The sequence below is a fragment of the Micromonas pusilla genome (assembly GCF_000151265.4).
Source record: "Micromonas pusilla CCMP1545 genomic scaffold MICPUCscaffold_10, whole genome shotgun sequence".
In the NCBI taxonomy this organism is placed as follows: domain Eukaryota; kingdom Viridiplantae; phylum Chlorophyta; class Mamiellophyceae; order Mamiellales; family Mamiellaceae; genus Micromonas; species Micromonas pusilla.
In genome coordinates, this window is record NW_003315891.1 from 323,112 (window position 1) to 335,506 (window position 12,395).

A 12,395-nucleotide genomic window follows, 5' to 3' on the forward strand; every position below is an offset into this window, starting at 1 on the left:
CCATACACTGGTCCCCATACGACCGCGTTGGCGTGGTGAACGCCGATCCTTAAGGACTTTCGCCGGCGCATCTCTGCGCCCAACCCCCGCTTTCAACGCCCGCCCTCGGCGCCTTTCAACTTCAACTGACGCCTTTGAACTCCACCCCGACGTTCGCTCGTATGGAACGACCCTCAGCGTCGTTCATCGTCGCGAAGAAGCGCGAGATCGCGGCGAGCGGTCGCCTGGGCGGCGGCGGCGGCACCGACGGCGACGACGACGACGACCCGTCGCTCGCGAAGATCCACCGCGACGTCGTGCGCCGCGCGGAGCGGTGGATCCTCCGCGAGGAGGGCAAAGAGTCCAGAGACGACGACGCGGACGCGGTCGTCCGCCGACGCGTCGGCTTCGGCGAGGACTCGCGCGCGGTCACGGAAGTCCTGCAGCGCGTCCCGCTGTTCGCCGCGCTCGACCGCACGCAGCTGATGGTTCTCCTCCGCGAGGGCGCGCACGTGGAGACGCATCCGCCGGGCCGCGACGTCGCCGTCCAAGGCGACGAGTCGGGCGCGTCCTTTCCTCACACCGGTTCCCATACGACCCCGTTCGCGTGGTGAACGCCGATCCCTAAGGACTTTCTCTCCCGGCGCATTTCTCCGCCCGCCCCTCGGTTTCAATCCCGACACACCGCGCGCGACGCCTTTCGACTCCAACAACTGACGCACCCCTGAACGCTACCCTGATATCGTCGCTTCGTATGGGCAAACACCCTCAGTCTCGATGTACGTCGTGTTGGAGGGCGCGCTCGAGGTGAAGACGGAAGTGTTGCAGGCGCGTTCTGTCTTCACACTGGTCCCCATACGACCGCGTTCGCGTGGTGAACGCCGATCCTTAAGGACTTTTGCCGTCGCATCTCTCCGCCAATCCCTCGCTTTCAACGCCCGCCCGCGGCGCCTTTCAACTCCAACTGACGCCTTTCAACTCCACCCCGACAATCGCTTGTATGGAGCGACCCGCAGCCCGGGGCGTCGAACCAAAACTTGCTGCGGGGGAAGACGGAGCGCGTGTCGCTCGGCGAGCTGACGCGCGGCGACGCGTTCGGCGAGCTCGGGTTGCTCGTCGGCGCGCCGCGCACCGCGACGGCGACGGCGACGTACGCGGGGGCGACGGTGCTTCGCCTCGCGTCGGTCGCGATCGCGCCCATCATACGGAACGTTCGGTCGTTCGCTGTGACCGCGAGCGTCGTGTTGGCGGCGTCGGGGATGCGGGAGGCGCGCGCGCGCGCGCGGGCGCGGGCGGGTGACGGAGAGGGGGAGGGAGAGGGAGACGACGAGCGCGCGAGGGAGACGGAGATCGCGTCGAGGGCGGAGCGCGTCGCCGCGTCCATCGCGGCGTGGTCCTCGTCCTCCGCGTTCAGACGCGGGAGACGGAAGAAGGAGAAGGACGGCGGCGGGAGGGGTGCCGAGGGTGCCGACGGAGGAGTCCACGCGTCGTCTTCCGATTCGTCGTCGTCGTCCGGCGTGTTCCCGGAGAAACTGTCCGACGGTCTGCGGTTCCATCCGTACTTCACCGGCCTCACGACGGAGGAGAAGCGCTTCGTCAAGAGCCGTTGCCGCGCGAGACGCGTGGACGTCGGCCGCGCGATCTTCACGCAGGGCGAGCCCGGCGAGAAGGTGTTCATCGTGCTCGAAGGCAGCGCGATCGTGTACAGAGAGAGCGGCGAGGGCGCGGCGCGGACGCGGACGAGAGTCGCGGAGCTGTCGCCCGGGCAGACGGCTTGCGAAAACTCGAGCTGGTTTGGCCGACCGCACCGCGTCACCGCGGTGGCGTCCGGCGGAGGGTGCGTCGTCGTCGAGGTGGAGGCGGCGACGATTCGCGAGGTGGTGGAGAAGCGGCCGATGCTGAAGGACGTCGTGGACGATCTCATGACGTTCTTCGCGGAGCAGCGGCGATGAGACGAGTTGTCTAGCTAGGCGGTAGACAACACGTTACGGTATAGATAGACGCGATAGACGCGTGCCGTAGAAGAAGTGCTGTCGCATCCAGTCACGCGCCTCGTCAGCGGTCTTGTCTGCTGACCGACCGACCAGCCCGACGGTTGAGGGGCTGGGAAGTGCTTCCGGATCGTCGATCGCCCACAACGACCCGCGGCCGCGCTTCGACGGACGCTCCGCGCGCGCGACACCCTCGGCGAGACACCCCCGAGCGACCGCCCGCCGCGACCACCCCGCGCGGGACGGCCTCGCTCGCGCCCTCGTCCGTCGCGCGCGTCGACGAAAACCTCTTCGTTCTCGGCACGATTCGGCGTCGATGACGGCTGCGACGACGACGTCGAGCGCGCTCGTCGGCGGCGTCGCGATGCGATCGCGCGTCTCCGCGATCCGCCCGAGGGCGGCTCGCGTCGTCATCGCCGCGCGCGCGTCGTCCTCCGCGCCCCGCCGCGCGTGCCTCCGCGCGGCGAACGCGTCGACGCGACGCCGCGACCGCGTCGTCGCGCGCATGGGCTTCTTCGACAACTTGTTCAAGAAGAAAGACGGCGACGACGACGCGTCCGCGGCCGCGGACGCGTCCGCGGACGACGACGCGTCCGCGGACGACGACGCGCCGTCCTCCTCCGCGCCGGCCACGGCGTCTCCCGCCGCGAACGAGGACCCCGGCCCGCCCGTCGCCGCGCAGATGGTCGAGTACCAAAGCCTGAAATCGATGCCGAAAGCCACGGAGACGCTCTCCGCGCTGGACGCGCTCCTCGGCGAGAGCGAGGAGGAGAAAGCGCGCAAGGCGCAGGACGCCGCGGACGAGGCCGCGTACGAGGCGAGCAAGACCGCGGCGGCGAAGAAGAAGGCTGAGATCGCCGCCGCGGTGATGGCGAGCGCGGACGAGAAGGACGGCGGCGCGTCGTCGGCGGCGGGCGACGACGACGCCGCCGACGGCGTCAACGTGTCCATCTCCCCGAACGCGCTCAAGGCGCTCCGCGACGCGGAGAGAGCGCGCGCGACCGGCGGCGAGAAGGACGCGGCGACGGACGAAGCGGCGACGGACGAGAAGGACGGCGCCGTGGACGCGCGCGAGGAGACGCTCAGCGCGGTCGTGGACGTCCTGAGCTCGAGCGCGAAGAAGGATCGCGACGAGCGCACCAAGGAGGAAAACGAGAAGCTCGACCAGGTCTTGAAAGATCTGAACGACCTCACGAAGATGAGCAAAGAGGAGCGCGACTCCGCGGAGGTCAAGGCGAAGTTCGAGTCTCTGTTTGAGATTCTCGACGTCGACGTCTCGCCGACGATGAGCAAGGAGGACGTCAAGCGTCTCAAGGACGAGGTGTTCGGATACAACACGTTCTACGTCACCGGCACGTCCGAGCTCGGGGAGGAGCTCGGGGTCTCGGAGGGCGTCCTCGTGAAGGGGAACTTGCGCGCGGACCGCGCGGAGGTGTGGAAGACGGTGCAGGAGAACGTGGAGCGGGTGTACGAGGGTAAGTACACGGTGTTCATGCTGGAGGAGCCGCCGGCGGACTTTTTCGGCGACGACGACGACGGCGGGTCCGGCGCCGGCGCGTCCATGAGCGGGTCGTACGACGCGTCCGACCCGACGAACACGCGCGGACCGAGGATATCGTTCCTCATCGTCCCGGCATCCAAGGCGGGGCCGAACCCGAGGACGAGCGCGTTTCAGTACGTCGTCGCGATCGCGTTGTTCGGGTTGACCGCGGGAAGCGCGTTGCAGCTCGGACTCGTCGCGGAGGTGTCGCGGCTCCCACAGGCGACGATGGACTGGCTCGCGGCCGGGTCGCAAGGGATCGACACGAGCCTCGCACCCGGGGAGTTGCCCCCCGGTCTGGACGGGTTCGACAGCGCGGCGTACATCGCGGGGGCGGTGCCGATCGCGGGCGGGATTTACGCGTCGGCGGCGGCGCACGAGATCGGCCACTGGATCGCCGCCGCGACCAAGAAGATCAAGCTGTCGATTCCGTACCCGATCCCGAACGGCCAGCTCGGGACGTTCGGGAGCATCACGCAGATCAAGAGTTTGCCGGAGAACAGGACGGATCTGTACGACGTCAGCGTCGCCGGGCCGATCGGAGGGTTCACGGTGGCGAGCGCGTTGTTTTTTTACGGGCTCGCTCTGAGCGCCGGCGGCGGGGATCCGAACGAGCTTCTGCCGATACCGAACGAGCTGTTTCAAGGGTCGCTGATGCTCGGCGCGATCTCGGAGGCGATCTTAGGTGGGACCGCGGATCAGGTCAAGGGGGTGGCGGTGCATCCGCTGTTCATCGCGGGATGGTGCGTGCGTTTCGGTTTCGGTCGGTCGGGTCGCTCGTCCTCTCGACGGACGGAGGCGGTTTTTTTTTCTCGCCCGCTCGCTCGCGCGTCGTGTCCTAGGACGACAACACACCACATCGACTTGACGGTCGCGCGGTGTTACCCCCCCGCACTGAAAAGTGCGGGGGACTTTTGCCGCACGGCACTTGGAGGCACACTTCCATGACACTGAGGACGTCCTTCGCGCGCGCCAATTGACTACATACATCTTTTGCTTTTCGACGCCTTCCCCCCGCGCGAGCCGTCTGACCGGACGCTCCATCCCCCCGTTCCCACCCCTTCCTCATCAGGTGCGGCCTCGTGACGCAAGCGCTGAACTGCCTCCCCGTCGGCCAGATCGACGGCGGCCGCATCACGCAGACCGCGTTCGGGCGCAGGGCGCTCGGCGCGACCTCCCTCGGCGTCTACCTCGGGCTCTCGCTCGGCGTCATCGGGTCTTCGATATCGCTCCCGTGGGCGTTGTTCATCCTCATCTGTCAGCGGACCCCCGAGTTCGCGCCGAAGGACGACGTCACGGAGGTATCGCCGGAGCGACAGAACTTCGCGCTGCTGCTGATATTCGTCTCGCTCATGATCTTGCTCCCGGGCGCGGACTTCTCCGGGTTGGCGAGCGACCCTCTGTTGCCGTGAGTTGACGCGAGACGACGATCGACGCGCGAGCGCGCGGCGGGCGCGCGGACGGGTCGGGCGGAGAGAGGCGCGCGAGGCGAGAGAGAGAGAGAGAGAGGAAGGAGCGCGCGGGGCGCGAGTCGAGCTCGTTCGCGACGCGCGCGCGTAATAATACACATCGAAAGAGACGCGACGACGCCACCTGAGCGCGGCTCAAGACTGACATCGATCGCAAATTTCCGTTTTCGTCCGCGCCTGCCTCGACGCTCGACCATCGAAAGTTGACGTCACCGCTGCTTGACCGCTTGTTCCGGGAAAAAATCACTTCGGCGATCTCGGTTTTCGATTGAGATCGTTTCCCGGGAAGCGCGCGAGTACGAAATTCCGTACGCGCGTCAGTCAGGAATTTCGCGTACGAGTACACGACCGACCGCCGCGCGAGATCGCGGCGCGACGCGCTCATTGGCTCGATCGACGCCCGTCAGCGGCGTCGCGGTGCCTCCGGTCGCCAGTGCACGGGTTTTCCGTTCCCGTCGCGTCGACGCCGCGGCACTCCCGACGCACGCACGGCACGGCGTGAGGCGACTCGTCTCCCGCGCGCGCGTGAATCTTAGTAAGCGTACCTTCGCGCATCATGCCATCCTCCACGTGCGCCGCTCCGGCGGTCGCGTGCGCCGCGTCGGCGCGATGCCGCGCGTCGTCCGCGCGATCGAACGCCGGCGCATCGTTCGCGTCCGGACATCGCGGAACCGCCGCGCTCCGCGCGCGCGCGACGCGCGTCAACGCCGCGCGAGCGTCCGTCGCGCCTCGGGCGGTCGTGACGCCGCCGCAGACGCACGACAGCGCGAGGCCGGACACGACGCTGCGGCCAGTCTCCGCGGCCGCGGTGGATAGCTCGAAAGCGCTCGAGCAGTTCCGCAGCATGGGTGGCGCCTCACGTGAGTTTCCCCGACACCCGGACCTCCGCGCCGCGCGTCGCCTTCGACGCGATTCACCGCGCGGGTTCGACGCGATCCCTTCGACGCGGTCGCCGCGACGCGATTCATCGCGTCGCGTCGGCCGCCGAGGCTGTCGCGTCGCGTCGCCGCGTCGGTTTCGATCGCGCCCGGCGATCATATCTTAAGGGTCGCGTTTGTTTTTCCCCCGCGAGACCGTGATATGCGCGATTATTTCGCATCTATCTTCTCCTCGTCCCCGGCCGAGTCGCTGACGCGCGCCTCATCCCCCGCGATCGTCGTCAAAAACACAACAGGCTACGCGTCCGAGGCAAAGTCTTCCATCATCGCGATCGGGCTGACGATCCACAACTGCCCCGTGGAGATTCGAGAGAAGATGGCGGTTCCCGAGGACAAGTGGGAGCACGCCGTCGCGCAGCTGTGCAACTTTCCGCACGTCGAGGAGGCGGGCATCCTCTCCACGTGCAACCGCCTGGAGATTTACGTCGTGGGCCTGTCGTTCCACCGCGGCGTCCGCGAGGTGGAGGAGTGGATGGCGCAGTACAGCGGCGTCCCGCTCGAGGAGCTCAGGGAGCACATGTTTCTGCTCAGGGACCAGGACGCGACGGCGCACCTCCTGAAGGTGTCCGGCGGACTAGACTCGGTCGTCATGGGCGAAGGGCAGATCTTAGCGCAGGTGAAGAACGTCTTCGCGCTCGGCGAGTGCGTGGACGGGTTCGGGAGGCACCTCAGCGGTCTGTTCAAGGCTGCGATAACCGCGGGGAAACGGGTTCGAAGCGAGACGTCAATCGCGTCGGGCGCGGTGTCGGTGTCCTCCGCCGCCGCGGAGCTCGTGCAGATGAAGCTCCCGGGGAACTCGTTCGAGGGGTGCAAGGTGATGATCGTCGGCGCGGGGACGATGTCCAGGCTCCTCGTGAAGCACCTCGTCTCGAAGCGGTGCACGGAGATGACGATCGTGAACCGATCGCGGCCGCGGGTGGAGGAGCTGCAGGCGGATTTCCCTGAGGCGAACATCACGATCAAGCTCATGGACGAGTTTCTCGAGTCCGCGGCGGAGCACGACGTCATCTTCACCGCGGCGTCCACCGGGGTCATCATCTCGAAGGCTGACCTCGCGAAGATGCCCGCGGCTGGCGCTTCAGTGGGCGGTCAGCGTCGCCTCGTCGACATCGCGGTGCCGAGAAACGTCGACGCGGATTGCGGAGAGGACGAGAGCACCATCGTGTACAACGTCGACGACTTGAAAGAACTCGTGGAGGCGAACAAGGAGGCGCGCGAACGCGCCGCGGACGAGGCGAGGGAGCTCCTCGCGCACGAGCAGGCGTCGTTCGAGGCGTGGAGGGACTCGTTGGAGACGGTGCCGACGATCAAGCGTCTGAGAGGCAAAGCCGAGGCGATTCGCGCGGCTGAGCTGGACAAGGCGATGGGGAAGCTCGGGGACGGGCTGACGAAGAAGCAGATGAAAGCGGTCGAGGAGCTGTCGAGGGGGATCGTGAACAAGCTTCTGCACGGGCCGATGCAGGCACTGCGGAGCGACGGCACGGACCCGAGCGAGGTTGGCGAGACGCTCGTGAACATGCACGCGTTGGAGAAGATGTTCGACTTGAAGAACCAAAACGTCCCGCAGCGAGGAGGACGGAAGTGATCCCCCGGACGCCTTTGTTTTCTTTTCGCCGCGAGAGAAGACGAGAGGAGACGACAAACGCGAGGGGCGACGACGCGCGCGCGTCTACTATTATCACGCGGACTTAGCCGCGACGAGTGTAACACCACATTGATTCTACTACGACGACGCGTTACTACTGTAGACGCCTCTCGCCCGCTACGACGATTCGTACTTTGAGCGCTTCCTCTCGAGCGACCGGAGCGTGGGGGGCAGCCCCAACGCTGCGAACGATCGTTGCGCGAAGGCGCGGAACGACTCCTTTTTCGGCGCCCCTTCCCCGGAACCGACGGCTTCCACGACGAGGAGATCGCACGGGTCGCCGTCGGCGTCGTCGCGGACGCCGGCGGACGCGCGCACGTCGTACCCGAGGCACGACAGCCGCCACAGCGTGTGCGTCCGAGCGGCGGCGTTTTCCCAGACGCGTTCGAAATCTTCAAAGCAGTGCGCGTCTTCGCCGTCGAAGAGTCCCGCGTAGTCCACGAACACGTTGCGGTCAATCTCGTTCGGTCCGCGCGCGTGACACATCGCGCACAGCGAGTAGCTCCACATCTCCCGGACCGTCGATACCTGTTCATAACGACGTTCGCGTTCGGAACGTTCTCTTTCCCGTGGCGTCATCGTTGAAGTTTCGATCGCCGTGATACCCCATTCGCGCGTTTGCGTCCTCTCCTCGTCTGCGAAAAGGTGATCTCGAAGGGCGTTCGACATGTCGTAGAATCTCCTGGCGTCGTCTTCCGATAACCTGCGACCCACTGGGATCACGCAGAGCCCATCGAGTTCGAGCTCGTAATCCACGCGCGGCGGAAGGCAATCGCGGGTGGCGTTTTCCACCCCCGGTATTACTGCCCCCGTGATTCTCCCCCCCTGGAAATACGCCCGCATCCGGTCTATGTACCCGCCGAAGCCGAGGTGGTCGCAAAATTCTTTCCTGTAACCGTCCTCGCCTTCTTCGTAGCCATAGTGTTTACCCAACGACCTGTTGAGATTCTCCGGGTATCGACCTTCTACGAACGACTCTCTTCCAAACTCCTCGACCTTATACAAGAGCGCGAGCTTCAGCGCATCCTCGTAATCGCGTACACTGAGCTCACCGTTCGAATGCGCGAGCCCGGGACCCTCGAGAGGGTCTTTGGACGGTCGAAACGCGCCCCACCCGCCCCCGTGCGCGGCCGCCTGCTCCGACGTGTCCGAGGACGCCGTCAACGCGCGCGCGATCGTCGTCGCGTTCGTTCTCGCCATCAGAAGCTTCGCGTGCTCGAGTAGAATATCCAACGGCGGCGGATTTTCCGCGGTTCGATGCGGATACTCGCGCGGACCCTTGCTCTTGCACGTCTCGAAAAACTCCGGGCTCGAGAGGTGCAACAGCGCGTCGACGGCTCGCACCGGGACGCACGACGTCCGAAGCGTGATCTTCGGCGATCCGCTTTTTCGCGCCAAAGCCATCCCAATCCGCACGATGTCGAAGCACGTGTCTTGAGGGTCGTGTAATCGTTCGCGCGTCATGATCTCGTTCGCGCGTCGTTCCCAGAGTCGATCCGCGGCGGCGGCGACCTCGGACGCGTCGCTCAGTCCGCCGCCGATCACGACCGGCGGGCCTTCTCCGTCGCCGCCAAAGTTGGCACCCATTCGAGCAGCCGCCGCGTCTGTCCGCCGCTTGCGCGCCGCCTTGCGCGTCGCTTCCCTGAGCGCGTCGCGCAAGTCGTTCGCCTCGTCGCCGAGCTTGTCCACTCTTCTCTTGACCTCGAGCGCGCGCTCGTAATCCTTTCGGTTCTCCGCGTCCGTCAACTCCGTCGTCGCGTCGCGCAGTTCTTCCCACTTGTCCTGCAGCTTGTACTCGAGGACCCCGACGTCCTCGTCGCTCATCGCGCGGACGCGCGCGCTTCGATCGTCCGCCTCGTCGCCCTCGCGCGCGCGCGTCGCGGGTTCGTACCGCTCCGTCGCGCCCGTGCCGTTCAACGCGGACGCGTCCGCGTTCAACGCGGAGGCGTCCGCGGGCGCCGTCGTCTCGACGCGGCGTCGGCGATCGCTCCCGCGAGGCGATTCGTCCTCGTCCTCGCGACCGCGTCTTCGACCGGAGGAGTGCACCATCGCCGACGCGGTTCCTTCGGCGGTATCCTCGGCGGCGGCGGCGGCGTTGGCCGTCGCTTGTGTCGACGGCATCGCACGCGGGCGCGCGCGTCGTCCCGAGCGCAGTCTCGGACTGAGCGAGCTTTGATTTGACGACGGCAGCGGTTCCGAGCTGAGGGAATAAATAAATTTGACACGCGTGCGTGATGAAGGCGGGCCTCTCGAGGGCTAAACGCACAGTAGGCATAAGACAGTAAACGAGCGGCGTTACCCTACTACAGTACAGTACGACATCAGAAGTTCCTACCTATCCCGCAGTGCATCCGCCCGACGCCCTTATCGCTGAACGCGTACTCCAACCGCAGCGGCCCAACCGGCGACGCCGCGGAGACCCCCAACCCGTACCCGTACCCTTGCCCCGGCTTCCCCCGCGTCCCCCCCGGGTCTCCCAACACGCTCGCGCCCGACTTCAGATCGCTCCCGACGTCGAAGAACGCGTACCCGTTCAGCGTGTCCGTCGCGAGCGGCACGGAGAGCTCCGCGGAGCCGACGATGAACTTCCTTCCCGTCCCGACGCCGCCCTCCGGGTACCCGCGCACGCTGTTGGCGCCTCCGATGGAGAAGGCGTCGTACGGCGGCAAATCGCCGATGACGTTGCCCCCCTTCGCGGCGACGAAGAAACGCGTCCCGGCGACGTGAAAGTTTCTCTGCGCGCGCACGAGGACGCGGTTGAACGACAGCATGTCCGGTCGTATCGGCAGCGCCTGCTCCGCGGTGAGCACGAGCTGCGCCTCGTCCCGCCCTCTCCCCTCGTACACGAACCGCGTCATCGCGCTGAACGACGTGTCGACGTCGTGCCCTGAGAACGTCAACGGCGAGCCGTACGCGTCGTGGAGGCACTCGCGCTTGCTCTCGTCGTGCGTCGACGCGCGCTGGTACGTCGCCGCGAACGTCCCCGTCCACGACGCCGCGAGCGGGCGGCGGTACTCCACGCCGGCGACGTTGCGACGCGCGAAGACGCCCTTCGGGCCGTCGTCCGACGCGAGGTCCGCGGCGCCGCCCGCGCCGTCGCCGTCGTCGTCGCCTAGCGCGGGCTCCGTCTTGCCGTGGATGTGCTCCAGCGTGTTCGTCTCCGTGTCCAAGTACGTCCGCCGCGACGTTCGGTTCGCGTCGCCGACCCACGGATCCGTGTGGGTCACCTTCAGATCAACCTCCGCGCGACCGCCGCCGGTGACGGACGGGCTCACCTCGAGCCTCGCGGTCAGCGTCTGACACCGCCCGAACAAGTTCCTGCGGAAGAAATCCGCGTTCGCGACGAGCGCGTTCAGGCCTCCCTGCTGCAACCCCTTCGCGGTGATCCCGCCGCCGCCGCTGAACCCCGCGCTCTGCTTCTCGACGACGTTGATGATGGTGTCCACCAGGTGCAGCTGCCCGTCCGTCTCGTCGCGTCTCGGCGCCCACGTGATGGTCGCCGTCTCCAGACCCGCGGTCGCGATGAGATCCTGGAGGTCCTCGACCATGCGCGCGTGCAACACCTTCCCGGGCTTGACGCTCTTGAGGTGCCGGGTGATCATCTCCGGTCGCGTCGAGCCCACGACGGGCTCGCCGGTTTTGCGGTCGAGGAATCGAATCTGCACCTCGCCGATCCTCGGCTCCGTGATGGCGATCTCGAGCAGGCCGTCGGGGTTGATGACCACGGAGTACCACTCCGCGGGTATCTTGCGCGCTTCGTACCAGTCCCTGATCTTCGTGACTTCCTTCTCGAGGACGTTCGTGTTCATGACTTTGCCAAACTGCGGTTTAAACGCCTGGTGCAGAAGCCGCGTCGGGTACTCGTCGCAGCCTTTCACGATGAACCCGCGCACGACCGGGTTCGCGACGAGCTTGAACGTCAGCGCGACGCCGTCTCTGGTGTCCACCGTCATCGGCGCGACCGTGGAGAACTTCCCGGTGTCGAAGATCCGCTGCAGGTCCGTCTGGATCTCGCGTTTGGTGTACGAAAAGTTGGGCTTGATGAACACCACCGATCGCGCGAGCTGCTCGAGCTCCGGGGTCTCGCCGTCGAAGTCGACGGACGATATCAGGATCGGGCGCTCGTCCTCCTCGGAGTCGCCCCCATTCGCGTCGTCGTGGCTTACGGAGGACGACGACGACGACGGCGGCGGCGTCTCCGCGGCCTGCTGCTGCTGCTGCTGCTGCTGCGGCTGCGCGTCCGCGACGTCCGCGAGATGATGCGTCGTCACCGGCGCGCCGCCCGGAGGGGCGCGGAGCAGGACGCCGCCGCGGCCCTCGCCGAGGCCGCCGCGCGCGGGCTCGACGCCGACGGACGATTTTGACGCGGTGTTGCACGGCCGCGAGGGCGCGGTGGACGCCGGCGACGACGCCGTGGTCACGCTCGCGAACGGCGACGACGAAGGGCGACGCGCGGTGCTGGACGCGATCATGATCTCGCGCAGGGGGGCGATCACGCGCGCGCGCTGCGACGCGACGGACGCGCGCGCGGCGTTCAACGCGTCCGCGAGACGCGCGCGTACCGCGCGCGGGCGGTCGCGAGACTCCGCCGGGGAGGACGACATCTCGAGAAGACGCGGGAACCCGGACGCGGGGACCCGGCGCGGCGTGCGTGCGGCGCGCGCGATGGCACCACTGGCGGAGGTCCATCCGTCGCGCCCAACGGCGCTTTCAGTTTGAGGCGACCGCTCGTAGTCGCGACGGCGAAAAAGCGCCGCGGACGGGCACTCCGTCGAGCGCGCGAGGCGCGATGGCGTCGCGCGTCGCCACGAGCGTCGCGACGACGACGACGAC

General features: G+C 67.0%; 5 protein-coding genes and 1 pseudogene across 6 annotated transcripts in view; 3 read left to right on the forward strand and 3 right to left on the reverse strand.

Moving 5' to 3' along the window:
• The window catches only part of MICPUCDRAFT_62885 (uncharacterized protein), a gene marked incomplete at both ends in the record, with an annotated part of 2,205 nt that extends 302 nt beyond the window's left edge, over positions 1-1,903 (reverse strand). Inside the window, 3 exons of the mRNA XM_003061628.1 lie at positions 177-543; positions 752-807; positions 996-1,903. Of these exons, the coding sequence (XP_003061674.1) occupies positions 177-543; positions 752-807; positions 996-1,903 (1,331 nt within the window). The remainder of the gene's footprint in view (positions 1-176; positions 544-751; positions 808-995) is intronic.
• Positions 177-1,931, forward strand: MICPUCDRAFT_70255 (annotated as a pseudogene; the record flags this gene model as incomplete). The annotated part of the gene is made up of 3 exons: positions 177-542; positions 752-807; positions 986-1,931. Coding segments are annotated over 3 exons (1,368 nt in total), but the record flags the coding sequence as incomplete, so codon positions are not given.
• Positions 1,932-3,255: 1,324 nt separating this feature from the next.
• Positions 3,256-4,922, forward strand: MICPUCDRAFT_35248 (uncharacterized protein; the record flags this gene model as incomplete). Its single annotated transcript, XM_003061373.1, has 2 exons — positions 3,256-4,253; positions 4,583-4,922. 2 exons carry the CDS (start codon positions 3,256-3,258, stop codon positions 4,920-4,922), a joined length of 1,338 nt encoding a protein of 445 aa, XP_003061419.1.
• Positions 4,923-5,778: 856 nt separating this feature from the next.
• HEMA (glutamyl-tRNA reductase chloroplast precursor) lies at positions 5,779-7,646 on the forward strand. The gene is made up of 2 exons (XM_003061374.1): positions 5,779-5,839; positions 6,154-7,646. Exons 1-2 carry the CDS (start codon positions 5,824-5,826, stop codon positions 7,500-7,502), a joined length of 1,365 nt encoding a protein of 454 aa, XP_003061420.1. The 5' UTR covers positions 5,779-5,823; the 3' UTR covers positions 7,503-7,646.
• A 33-nt stretch (positions 7,647-7,679) lies between these two features.
• On the reverse strand, positions 7,680-9,683 carry MICPUCDRAFT_51091 (uncharacterized protein; the record flags this gene model as incomplete). The annotated part of the gene is made up of 1 exon (XM_003061629.1): positions 7,680-9,683. One exon carries the CDS (start codon positions 9,681-9,683, stop codon positions 7,680-7,682), a length of 2,004 nt encoding a protein of 667 aa, XP_003061675.1.
• A 170-nt stretch (positions 9,684-9,853) lies between these two features.
• TOC34-2 (chloroplast envelope protein translocase family) lies at positions 9,854-12,034 on the reverse strand (the record flags this gene model as incomplete). The annotated part of the gene is made up of 1 exon (XM_003061630.1): positions 9,854-12,034. The coding sequence occupies one exon, from the start codon at positions 12,032-12,034 to the stop codon at positions 9,884-9,886; it is 2,151 nt and encodes a 716-aa protein (XP_003061676.1). The 3' UTR covers positions 9,854-9,883.
• Between the last annotated feature and the right edge of the window lie 361 nt (positions 12,035-12,395).